The 13,744-nt window shown below is 33.1% G+C and overlaps 1 protein-coding gene across 1 annotated transcript; it reads right to left on the reverse strand.

Annotated features, from left to right (window-relative positions):
- Positions 1-4,192: 4,192 nt before the first annotated feature.
- Positions 4,193-9,365, reverse strand: LOC110661797 (protein ABIL2). The gene is made up of 10 exons (XM_021820559.2): positions 8,644-9,365; positions 7,937-8,057; positions 7,485-7,567; positions 7,237-7,387; positions 5,606-5,705; positions 5,389-5,481; positions 5,257-5,299; positions 5,090-5,178; positions 4,854-4,978; positions 4,193-4,674 (listed from the first exon to the last, which is right to left on the reverse strand). Exons 2-10 carry the CDS (start codon positions 8,021-8,023, stop codon positions 4,504-4,506), a joined length of 942 nt encoding a protein of 313 aa, XP_021676251.2. The 5' UTR covers positions 8,024-8,057; positions 8,644-9,365; the 3' UTR covers positions 4,193-4,503.
- Between the last annotated feature and the right edge of the window lie 4,379 nt (positions 9,366-13,744).

The raw sequence follows: 13,744 nt of genomic DNA on the forward strand, positions 1-13,744 counted from the left end.
TATGCCTTACAGAGGGGTAAGGTGTGACAACGCGTAGGTACTGGAGATTCCGATCGTGAGCCCAGTAGACCACAGACTGGGTGAGTCCATCCTGCAGTTCTGCACAGTGTCCTTGTCACCTCAACTTCTGCAGTGCATTGGTAGGACATTAGGTGTCATTTTGACATTTTGTAACTTAACTTTGTTTTTCTCCTATGTAATTAAACTTGTGTAATGTATATTGATGTTTATGTAAATTATGAAAATTGTACTTGTGAATGGAAAAGTAAATGTTTACTTGTGATTTATATGTGATCATCACATGTGATGGATGATTGAGAACTGGAATTGAAATGTTGTTGAGATCTTAATATTGAAATTTTGTTGATAATTGAAGTTGGGATTGTTTGGAAATTATTTGGAAGTGTTTTTAACAGGTTCTGAAGAACTGTTTTCTCCATTTTTAGCCGGTACTCCGCCGGATTTTCTATAAAATTTTCGGAACCTCAAATAAATAATACTTTTGATAAATGGCTAAAATAAATTATATTTCATAAATTATATTCACAAGCATGGTATAAATTAATTAAGGTATATTAGAATGTGCCGGTATACCGTGTGGCATTACTTACTCAGGTATACTGTACACGGGTACGGGGTGTCACAAGTTCCCACATCATGGACGGGTGTGGGTAAAGAAGTTAGTCCATAGGACAGATAGTAGAATAAATAGTAGAACAGAACACAAGATAGACATAGAAAACAATAGAAGATATCATAGAAGGAGACCAATTAGGAAGGAGCAGGATAGGAGGAGGATTAGGGTTGGTACTTGGAATGTTGGATCACTTACAGGAAAATTAATGGAGCTTGTGCATACCTTGAAAAGGAGAAGGGTGAATATTGCTTGCATTCAGGAGACTAAATGGGTAGGAGAGAAAAGTAAGGAAGTGGGTAATTCAGGGTACAAACTGTGGTTTACCGGAAAGGAAAGAAATAAGAACGGAGTGGGCATAATCATAGACAGGATAATGAAAGATGCAGTAATAGCTGTGAAAAGAGTAGGAGATAGAATTATACTAGTAAAGCTAGTACTAGAAGGAGAAACAATAAATATAGTTAGTGCTTATGCTTCGCAAATAGGACTAGACAGTGAGAGTAAACAAAGGTTTTGAGAAGATATAGATGATTAAATGCAAAGCATACCGAATGAAGAGAATGTTTTCATTGGTGGAGATTTGAATGGGCATGTAGGAAGTGATAGACAAGGTTATGAGAATGTTCATGGAGGTTTTGGTTTTGGCAGTCGAAATGAGGAGGGAAAAAGCATCCTGGATTTTGCTATGGCATACGACCTAATACTAGCAAATACCTACTTTATAAAAAGAGAGTCACATTTAGTGACTTTCAAAAGTGGGCAACATAGAAGCCAAATCGACTTCCTCTTAACTAGGAAGACAAATAGAGCTCTATGCAAGGATTGCAAGGTCATTCCAGGAGAGGTTTTAACAAGTCAACATCGGTTGGTGGTCTTGGATGTTAAGTTTAGGAACAATTCAAGTAAGGTCAAAAGAAATAGTGTAGCTCGAACAAAGTGGTGGGAGTTCAAAGGAGTAAAGCAAGTGAAGTTCAAAAATGAGCTTCTCGAGTCCGAAGTATGGAAGCTGGATATGGAGGCCAATGATATGTGGATACAGATGGCATCAAAGATTAGAGAAGTAGCTAGAAAAGTACTTGGAGAGTCTAAAGGACATGGACCACCCTCAAAAGAGAGATGGTGGTGGAATGAGAAAGTACAAAAGGCAGTGAAGAGAAAAAGGGAATGGTATAAGAAATTACCTAAATGTGATAATAATGAGGCATATGAACAGTACAAGATAGCAAAGAAAGAGGCAAAAAAGGCAGTTAGTCTAGCAAGAACACAGGCCTTTGAAAAGTTATATAAGAAACTTGGAACTAAAGAAGGGGAGAAAGATATTTATAGATTAGCAAGGAGGAGAGAAAGGAAATGTCAAGATCTCAATCAAGTTAGGTGCATTAAGGATAAAGAAGGAAAAGTGTTGGTGAAAGATGAGGACATTAATAGTCAAAATGGTAATAGCATGAATATAGATTATAGAACAATAGAAAAGAATGTAAATTATACTAGAAGGATTAGATCTTTAGAAGTAAAGGAAGAACTTAAGAGAATGAAAGTGGGTAAAGCCTGTGGACCCGATGAAATACCAATTGAAGTGTGAAAGCATTTGGGAGATATGGGAGTGGCATGGTTAACTAAATTATTTAATAAGATTATAAACTCAAAGAAAATGTCTAATGAATGGAGAAAGAGTATTTTAGTATCTATTTTTAAAAATAAAGGAGACATACAGAGTTGCTCAAACTATAAGGGAATTAAATTAAACTCATGAGTCATACTATGAAGTTGTGGGAGAGAGTTGTGGAGCATCGACTATGTCATGATACTTCTATCTCTCTCAATCAATTTGGTTTCATGCCTAGTCGTTCAACTATAGAAGCGATCTTTCTCATTAGAAGCTTGACGAAGAAATATAGAGATGTGAAAAAAGATCTACACATGGTTTTTATTGATTTGAAGAAGGCTTATGATAGTGTTCCAAGAGAGGTCTTATGGAATGTGTTAGAACAAAAGAGGGTATCTATTAGGTACATACAAGTATTGAAAGATATGTATGAAGGAGCAACTACTATTGTGCGTACAGTGGGAGGGGACACAAGAGATTTTCCGATCTCAATTGGATTACACCAAGGATCAGCCATAAGCCCTTACCTTTCTACATTAGTTTTAGATGAACTGACGAAACATATACAAGAGAGTATTCCTTGGTGCATGATGTTTGCGGATGATATTATTCTGATAGATGAGACACGAGAAGGAGTCAATAGAAAGCTAGAACTTTGGAGAAGTACTCTAGAGTCAAAGGGTTTTAAGTTAAGTAGAACGAAGACAGAATACATGCATTGCAAGTTCAGTGAAGGCAAAACTAGTGATAGGGAAAGAGTTAGTTTGAATGGAGTGATACTGCCCCAAAGTAATCACTTTAAATATCTAGGCTCAGTCTTTCAAGTAGATGGAGGATGTGAGGAGGATGTTAGTCATAGGATTAAAGCCGAATGGTTGAAGTGGAGACGTGCCACGGGAGTTTTATGTGATCGTAAGATTCCCAATAAATTAAAAAGAAAATTTTTCCGTACAGTCATACGACCAGCTATGTTATATGGTAGTGAGTGTTGGGCACTGAAAGAGTCGTATGCATCTAAGATAAGAGTTGCAGAGATGAGAATGTTAAGGTGGATAAGTGGCCATATTAGACTAGATAAAGTCCGTAATGAGAGTATTAAAGAAAAGGTAGGATTGGTGCCAATTGAAGATAAGTTGAGATAAGGGAGATTGAGCTTGTTTGGTCATGTGAAGCGTAGACATACGAAGGCTCCAGTTAGACAAGTAGAGCACATTAGGTTAGAGGATAGAAAGAAAAAAAAAGGAGTAGGCCTAAATTGACTTAGAGGAGAGTAGTACAACATGACCTAGAAGCATTACACATTTCTGAGGATTTAACCCAAAATCGTTTAAAGTGGAGAAAGCGAATCCATATAGCCGACACCAAATTTTTGGGATAAAGGCTTATTTGAGTTGAGTTAAGTTTCACGGAAAATTATGAATTTTTCTTTTTAACAGAGAATTTCATTGATAAACTGAGCAGAGCCCCACTGAGAAGCATGCAAATCATAAGACAAAGAAAGAAGAGACATGGAAAATTATGATTGACAAAATAAGATTTAGATATTACTTTATTATATTCAAGGGGTGACCAACTTTGAAGATGATCCATGATTTTTCTTCTTGTAAATACACTATGATGTTCAATTCACACCTATCATGGTATTCTTAGTCAGCAAATGGACTAGCTCTATAATTAAACGGTTTAACATATAAGCATGCTTACCATTTCTTTTTATCTACAATCATTGCTCACCATTTGTAGAACTAGAATGTACTATAGTACAGTTTTCGCCTAATGGGTATGAACTAGGGATGGGTCCTTAAACTTCATTTCATTTGTCTATATTTGACTGCAGGATAATGCCAACAGGTGACTCATTTTTTTAACAGCAAACACGCATATAGATTGAAATTAATACTATGATTTTTCAACAAAAATATAAAATTTTAATTATCACCACTGCAACATGCAGGTCTAACACTAGTATATTATATGTAGAACTAATTACAAACAGGCAGAATTTCAATAAAGGAATAAATTAACATTCCTTGACATAATTTCAAATCAAAATATGCATTACTATAGAGCACTTGTGGAATGGTGCACTTTCGCAAACAATACTACTGCACCTGAGGAAAAATTAACCTTACATGATAAATAGCTACTGCTCAAAAAATATATATATTTAAATGGCTGAATGAAGAGAAAATCAGGAAATCCAATTTCACAGTTGTTCCCTGCAACCTTAGCTACTTTGATATTAGCATCACCTTTTTCTTCAGTATTCATCCAAATAAGTATACAGCATATCATCTTTCTTGGATTTGCGCCGGCTTAGCAAGGCCTTGAGAAGACGTTTACTTTTGCTGGGGTATTGCTCAATGTCTTTAGAATTTTCAGTTTCAGCTTGGATACGCATTGAAGCTGATTTTCGAGGCTCCGAAGGATACTGGCAGAAACATTAAAAAGTTCCAAATATTCAGCAAACATGTTTATGCTAAAAATAGATAAATGAAACTATTTTAAAATATTTAAAAAGTTAATAATATTTCACAGCAATCCTTTTGTGCAGATCTATCTGCAATATCTCAACTTATAGCATGATGGTTAAAGTTAATCCATGCTCACCCGTCTTCTTGCAGCAGCTGCCGAACTTGGAGTGGTAGGCCTACTGCTAGTTGGGGTTGTTGACCTACTTGACACGGACCCAGAACGCAATAATGGAAAACGAAGAGGTGAAACTGTGCGCTTCTCTGGCTTGCGAGGAATTATCAGTTGAAAAACAATAGTCCAAAATAAGAAGTTTCAGAAACTACAGGGAAAGGAGTTGAAAACAAATTATTAACAAGGCAAGTCTACACAACCTAATTGTTTTTTGGGCACAGTGGATGTAAAGGAAAAGGTTGCAGATCGCTGCGGGTGTCGTGGAGAAGGTGAAGGGGAACGCCCTTTTCTACATTGAACATAAACTCAAGTAAAATTATAATCCCCCTTAACCATCATTAAGGCACAAAAGATGCAGCAATCTTACCTGACTGAAGATGTTGGGGTTTCTGTGATCGTAGCTCGAACAGCTTTGGTAACAGATTAGATAAAGAATCAAATTCTGATAGTCTTGACCAAGACACAAGAAACTGATACAAACCAGGAGGAATTCCCTTACCATCCCGGAATTGATTCCAATCATCTTCATCATCTAGACTGCAACCCAGGTATTTTGATTTTGTGCGGAGGGCTCCATGCATGGTCTCACCAACTGAACACGACATGAATTGGCACATTGTAATAATCCAAACTTTTGTATTGCAAAAGAAAAGCAAACACTAAATTTGATTAATAATGTCACAGTAATAGTGATGGAAACAAGAAAGCATAATTACCAGGCAAGATGTATCGCTTATGGTACTTCGGAGTATTTATCATCAGTGATTGTTGGGTGAGGCCCTCATGATCAATATATTCTCGGCATGTCCGTAGTCTCTAACAAACCATAACAAGGGAAAATATTAGAAAGACTCAATAACCAGTGAATATGGCCATCCTCCAGTTAGAGCCACCTATAAATATTTTAAATCCAGTGTAGTCCATCAGTAATCTAGTCTCAAGTATTATCTATAACCAGGACAGATCTAGGGTGGGGGCAGTGAAGACGATTGCCCCACTGTCCCCCAAAATTTTCTTTTTCATGTAATAATTTGAGTTTGCCCCCACTTCTGGATATGTATCTTTGCCCACACTTGGATACACACCTCCATAAAAACTTTTTTTCTACTTAATATCATCCACTTCCATAAAATTAGATTGTTCATGCATTAAATTTGAAATACATTAATTTGTGCTTGAGTGAAGAGTCACAAATTAGCTTGAGTGAAGAGTGTAGGTTTGAAATACTTTATAAAAAGATGATATCCAATTTAAATGAGTTATCAAATACATTATAAGTCAACTTTTATTAAAATAAATCATTAAAAATAAATCTAAATCTCATATTTCAAATCATTTCATATATATACACACAAACCCGCATGCCTGCAAAAGAGACAATGAGAAAGAGGGTACAGATTTACTTGTATTTATAATGCCTTGCTACCTAAAATTTCTAGATCTGTCCCTATCTATAATTGAAATGGAACCACTGATAGAATAAGTGCCCTTCCAGCCATAATGCATGATACATGACATGCTCCAAAATATTGAGTTGCAATGTCAATTATTAATGTCATTCCCCATATGGCACATGTAAGGGTCTCCCAGTATGTTGCTAATAAAGAAACAGCCACAGAATCCAAGAAGAGGGCATTCAACCATCATCAAAATGTAATTAAGAGATACCGTTTTCAGATTCAATCAGTTAACATCATCAAGACCTTGCAAAATAATGCTTAATATGGAATAAAAGCTTATTTTCTATGTTTATTACTAGACTCTTCTTCCTCTATGGTGAATTACTTTCAACACAACTCCTCATCTGTGCAATTTAATATTTCATGATTCAAGCTTGTTCAAGCTATCAACTTCAAATTTGAGGTAGAATCATTGCCATTGCCTCAATAATTTTTATACGATACTCATATCATAGATGGTACTTGATGCGGTATTGAAAAAGGACAACTTAGGATTATATTCATTGTATAATTAAAAAGTTTAAGAATTTTATTAGGTATCTTTTAGGTTCATTATTATTTAGGAAATAGAATTTTAATTGTTTAGAAAAATTAAGTTTGTTTAGGACTCCTAATTAGTATTTGATTAGGGTTTCTTAATTTTAATTATAGTAGGATTGCTAGTCTATAAATACCTATGCAATTTGGGTATTTTTCTTAGAGATTATTATTATGACTATCACTAAGAATTAGTTTCTCTAAAGAGTTTGTTTCTTGTGTCTTGAGAATTTATTTATCTTGATTACTTCTTGTTCTTCATTGGCACTTCTTCCACACTATCTCACATCATATTCATAAAAGGACCTACACTTCAAACATTAACTAAACAATGAGAATTACAGGCATACCTGTTCAATGCAAGACACACGGAACTCTGTTCCAGAAACTTCATCAACCTTCTCATCCAAGAGATCATTAACCTTATATGTCACGGAACCCAAATGGTCCACTGTATTCACAAGAGCTTTAATGGCATAATCTTTCAATGTCTCCACCACTCTGCATAGACATGAGATTAGGAACAGAGTACAAAGAAAACACCACTCCCCATTGTCATAAATACAATTCATGACAACTCCCAACAAAGGCAACTCACATCTGTTTTTGGTCATCATCTGTGTAGGATAGTTCGAAATACTCAGCTGCTGAGTATAACTGCGTTCTCAGATTCTTCAAATCCTGAAAATGTATAGATGCAATGAAAAAAATTATTACCACAAAAAACCAATTTAAACAGCCTTAGTGCAAGACACAAAAATTCTATCAATTTCGAATGAAGGATAGCAAAATACTAAGGGTGAATCCATGTGAAAGGATACTTATCAAATACAAGGTTAACGAAAGATTTTGAGAGAATGAGTCCAAAGTCAGATTTTAATTCAAGTATGCCAACAACCAATCACAAGCAGCTGTAGAGACCAACAGTACATTGGAAATACTAATCTTTTAACATGAAATCCGAAAATAGAAATTTCAGTCAGAATAGCAAGCTTAAATGACAGATTTGACTTATGAGGATACAGCAAATAAAAATTTAAGCAGAAGTACCTTAAGACTATCAGAGAATAGCAGACTCTGTTGCATAGAAACCTCATCATAATTTGATGCCTCTCTAGAGACAGAAGACGCAGTCATCGAACCCTTAATGGAGCACTCAGAATCCCTTATCCTGCAGGAATGTCAACAACCAAAATTAGAACACAATAATAAAAATACAAGCACACACACATACACACAAATACATGGAAAGAAAACAATCTAGTATTGATCCTCTGATGAAAATTTATTTTACAATTCCTCAGAGTATTGAAGTACTTTCTTCTATGAACACAAATCTGGAAACCCACTAAATATTTTAGGAATTATAAAATGAAAACGCCTCCTAAAGAATTAATGGTAGCAATGACAACAGCAGCAAACGTCTTGAGCGTGAGAGCACATCTCACACAGAGAGGGAGAGTTTATACCCAAAATCAAATCATCAAAATTCTATTTGAACAGAGACAGTCTTTCTTAACAAATTACAACTAAAAAGAAACTAAAAGCGCCTATTTGAAACCAGATTAGCATATTAAGCCAGACAGTAGTTTACCAGTTGCCAACTTCTGCAACCACTCAGAAAAGCAAAAATATATGGCGAATTAGAGTGGACACACAAAATCCTAAACTACTGCAATCTGCAACACTTGCAATTAACCTTTTTCTTTAATGAATCTTCATCAATACTCTAATTATATCAAATAAAATAAACATACCAGAAAAGTAAGTCTAAACCAATACTTAAAAAGCACCAAAAGCTGGGAAATTTCCAGTTTCCTCTCTCTGGTTGCGCAGGAAATGAATAGAAGATCCTATTACCCTCAGCAGAACCAAGCAGTCCCTTTGGACAGAGCTCAGTGAAGGTCGCTACTTTACTGGGTTATTTTTAACTTAGCTCCTCCGATAAGAATAGGCAGTAGATGAAAAGAACTGCGTATGCAAGTGAAATTGAAGGGGACTAATCTGATCCTCCTATTTAGCACAAACTTGGGTTATTTTGGCACAAGCTCAGACTATAGGCCAGGTCCCATACTTCCCAATTCAAAATTTAATCACTAGGCTGTGTGAAACCCAGGTGGAGAAAACAGGCCAAATGCCAAATAAAGGGCAGAAACAAGCAGGCCGAAATGAACAGACGGAGGAAAGTGTATGTTTGGCGTAAAGATTATTGACTAAACAAAAAACGACAAACATTAATGGCATCAACTATCAATTAGTTTAAGAAGCTACATAAGCAACCATAAAAGCAAACAACAGACTTAATGAGAGAGAAGAAGAAGAAGAAAAAAAAAGTAGGTGATTAGAGAGAGAAAGAAGGAGAGCGGATGAAGGAAGAGGAGGAGGTGGAGGAGAAGAAGAGGAGACGGGCATTAAGGTTGGCACGTCTTGTATGGGGAGTCAAAAGCTATTTTGAGAGGAAAAAGTAGGGAAATTGGTGGTGCTCTTGCTCAATGTTCACGTTTCACTTATTTTTTTGTATGGATTAAAAATCAAATCGGTCCCTGTATTTTTTATTTTTGTTCAAATACATTCAAAATGAGTTTTTTTGTGTCAACGGGACCATTACTTTTTGATTTAAGGTCAATTAAGCTCAATTTTTAATAGAAAATAAGTGTAAAAAGAAAATTGATTTGAAAAGTGCATAAAAATTTTTATTTAAAAAAATAAATGTAAAATTTATTAATTATATTTATTTTTTAGCTTATAAAATTAAAATATAAATATCAAAATGTGAAGAACATGATTATTTCCCATAACAAACAAATCTAAAAATCTAAATCATCAAATTCCCAAACACTCACAGAGAATTTGTTTTAAATTTCTAATTTTTATTTTCTCTCGGCCTCTGCTACCAGTCACACTCATGCAAACAGAGCCCTTCACTTTGCTTCTGGTTCTCTTTCTTCTTTTTCTCCTCAAATCCCCAAACTTACTCTTGAAGGAGAATTATACTCGACGGGCATGATAGTTGTAGCAACTCTTAAGATCGGAGTAAGGACTTCAATTGGAGTAGCGTGGGACTGGGATTCGAAGATCAGTAACTAAGGGCACTATGGTTGCCTTAATGTTCAAGGGATATCAGTCCAATATCTAACACTGAGACAAATATCTATCAAATTGAGTCTCCATTGTCGTCGATTTCAACTTTTAGGCAGGAGACTTTTGGCGTTAAAGGCTTTTTGGATGGCAAAATTCTATTTACCTTCTTATCATAGTCAATTATACATAATTAAAATATTTTAAATAACTATCTTATTTTATCTTTAATGTTTAGGTGGATATAATAATTCCTAATCTTAACTATTTTAAAATAAAAATTAATTAATTAAAAAATTCAAAATAAAGTTATCTAGGCATCATGAAAAAAATAAATTTAAGGGCAAATTCAAACTTTGTTCTATTTTTATAAAAATGGTGTATTCTATTATTTCCGGCAAAGTATATCCCTTTGGGATGCAAAAACTGACCACTGCAACTCCGCTCATCATTTGGCCCATTTTTGTGGAACCCACCTTTTTTCTTTTTTCTTTTTTTAATTATTTTTATCATGGTGAAAATCAATAGAATATAATAGGGGGAAAAAGACATTTTTATCCCTAATATTTTATTCTTTTAATGTTGAGATTTTATTATTTAATTATTTATTTTTTAAATATTAATTACATAAATAAAGACAGAATTTCATGAAAATTTTGTTAATAACAAATTCAAAATATTAAAATAGCAAATTTATCTTTCAAAACGAAAAAGATATAAATTATCATTAAGAGTGAACATAGTTAAATTTGAATTAAAAAACACTTTATTAAATATATTAATTAAAAAATTTAAAAATTAATTAAAAATAAATTTAATTTATTTTAATCATAATAATACTAAAAAAAAGAGTTTTTGAATAACTTTTAGTACTTAAAATAGTTTTTTGTCAGGGATAGAACTAAAAATTTATTTTTGAGGTTAAATATAAATATTAAAAAGAAATTAAATGAAATTTTTAGTAAAAATATAGAAATTAAAATAAAAATATGAAATACTAAGAGATGAAAATTGAAAAATATTAAAAAATATGAATGAAATTTATATAAAAATATAAGGACCAAAAGAAAAATAAACTATTAAAGGGCCAAACAATCATTTAAAAAAAATAGTTAAATTTTAATTTAAAATTTCTTTGAAGGACAAACAGTAATTTTTTTCAAAAAATTAAAATTTGAGTAAATTTTTAATTTTGAAAATTTTTGAGGAAGCCAAACCCCTCAAGCCTTCATCTAATTCCGTCCTAATTTTTTTTTATATAAATCGCATTTTAAGTCTAAAATACAATGTCAAATGGGATATACAAGCACTTATATAGTTATATGAAAATATGTTTTTATTTTAAGTATATGATTTGCACCAATCAAGGTGTGTAATTATAAATATGGTTCAAAGTTTTAATATTTAATTAATACAATTAACTCTAATTACACAAAATTTTGGAAATAATCTCAATAAAATTATGGCAAAACTCATTGTTTCAAATTTTTAATTTTTATCTTTTGAAAAATCAAATTTTTAATATTTATTTGACGAAACATTGATTTTCTCTCCGTACATGAATGGCAACAAACGGAGAAAAGCTTTTCCCCATTCCCACTCATCACGGAGAGAAGTGAGGGTTTGATTTTAACCGCTTGATAATAACCCATCAACCATCAAAATTATAGGCAATACAGGTTAAAAAAAAAAAAAAAAAAGTGTCCGTGCCCTTATAAGGCAAGCGAGGCTGCTTTCCTCGCCACCCCACTGCACGAAGTCCCCACGCGCCCCAATTCTTCCACAGCAACATTATTTTATTAAGCATTCTAAAAGAATACTATGCAAGTATACAATTGCACACTTAAATTCTTATCAAAACAATTTTGTGACACTTAAATTTTTAAAATATCCAATGATATATCTTAATTCCCATAAACATCTATAATATATTTTTTGTAAATTAGATTAAGATAAGTTTTGAATCATAATTAGCACAACGCCATATCAGCAGACTAAAAAGTATTTTAATTTCACTTTATAAAAGTTGAGATATATCATGAGACATTAATAAAAATTGAGGTATATCATGAAACGTTTTGAAAGTTTGGAGTGCCATAAGGGTTTTTGTTTTATGAAATTCAGATGTGAACCTATGTATTTTGCCAAATATTATATCATTAACTTTAAATACATAAATTGTTAATAAGTTTTAAATAGTATTAGAATAGTTTTTTAAGATATAAAGTTTCCGAGTTTGAATTTTAATAAAAATCAATTGTATCACAAATTAATATTTAAATTTTATTGCACACTTATTTTTTGTTATAAGCTATTTAGCTTTTATAATTTGGTCATTTTTATCATATACATGCTAATATAATAAAATTATTGACAATTGGTGATCTCTCTCCTTTTTTATATTTTTTTTCATTTTTTTATTGATTATTGAGAAAATGACTATGGAGAGAATGAAAAATCATATTGATTCAATAACATGCTAGTGTTTATGTACGGATAAATTTTAACAACTATCTCTAAACTTATATGGTTATAATATTACAGTCCTTCAACTTTAAAATATAACATAAAACCCCCTAAACTTTCAAATTTACACAGTAAAATCTCTCTGATTTTTAATTACTGATTTTCCAGTTAGAAACTGGCGAGAATAGCTCCCATATGATGCTTAGTCAATATTTCTCTCTCTTCTCTCATGTAAAGTGTAAAATTATTCTCTCTATACGTGAAAAATTATTCTGTCTACAAAAAGGAGAATGATTCAATTTACACATGGCTTGGGAGAGAAAAGAGAAATACTGACTAAGTTTTATACTAGAACTGTCAAGGTCAACGTCTAACTAAAAAACTAATAATTGGAAGTTAGAGGGATTTTACTATGTAACATTTGAAAATTAATAGAGTTTTATGTTATATTTTTAAGTTAAGGGACTGCAATATTACAACTAGATAAGTTCAGGGATAATTGTCAAAATTTATTTGTTTATATACAGCATGCATAACAGTAAGCCATCACAAACAAATTCTATAATTGCCATCACAAACAAATTCTATAATTGCTTTGGCTCCAGCTTAGCTTCTAACTACCTAACAATAACAACTTTCTCCCTCCAATTACAACTTAAATATATTCTACATCCCCCTCAAAATGGAGATGGGTTTATGGAAACCAATCCCATCTTAGACAAGAATTTGTGAAACAGAGGAGTGGTGACAGCCTTAGTGAATAGGTCAGTTAGTTGTTCTTTGGCTGAAATGCGAGTTGTGCGAATAAAGTTGTTTTGAACTTGTAGTTTAACGACATGATAATCTATATCCAAATGCTTTGTACGTTCATGAAATACTGAATTTTTGAAAATATGCACAGTAGCTTTATTGTCATACAACAAGTGGATGGGAAGAACAATTAGAAGCTAAAGATCTTACAACAAGTAAGGTATCCACTGAAGCTCACAAACTGTCATGGCCATGCTTCGACATTCGGCTTTGGCGGATGACTTGCTAACCGTAGATTACTTCTTTGATTTCCATGAACCAATGACTGTCCAAGAAAAATACAATGCCTTGTCATTGATTTCCTTGTCATAAAGCATGTAGCCCAATCTACATCACAAAATGCGCGAACATTGAACTTTGTGTTAGTAGGGAAAAATAGCCCTTTAGCTAGCGTTCCCTTCAAGTGCATAGAAAAGCTTGTAGAGCATCCTATTGTGACTTTCATGGATGTTGGAGAAATTGATTGAGATTTTGGACAACGTACGAAATGTCAGGGCGTATGAG

This window comes from Hevea brasiliensis, chromosome 2, assembly GCF_030052815.1.
Source record: "Hevea brasiliensis isolate MT/VB/25A 57/8 chromosome 2, ASM3005281v1, whole genome shotgun sequence".
Classification (NCBI taxonomy): Eukaryota; Viridiplantae; Streptophyta; class Magnoliopsida; order Malpighiales; family Euphorbiaceae; genus Hevea; species Hevea brasiliensis.

Excerpts from the sequence above, each read along its gene's own strand:
- LOC110661797 (XM_021820559.2), bottom strand. The coding sequence starts at position 8,023 with ATGACTGCGTCTTCTGTCTCTAGAGAGGCATCAAATTATGATGAGGTT. Across the intron at positions 5,706-7,236 it reads GTGTGTCTTGCATTGAACAG|AGACTACGGACATGCCGAGA; the intron begins GTATGCCTGTAA and ends ATGGTTTGTTAG. Across the intron at positions 4,979-5,089 it reads TGTGCCCAAAAAACAATTAG|AGAAGCGCACAGTTTCACCT; the intron begins GTTGTGTAGACT and ends CTCGCAAGCCAG.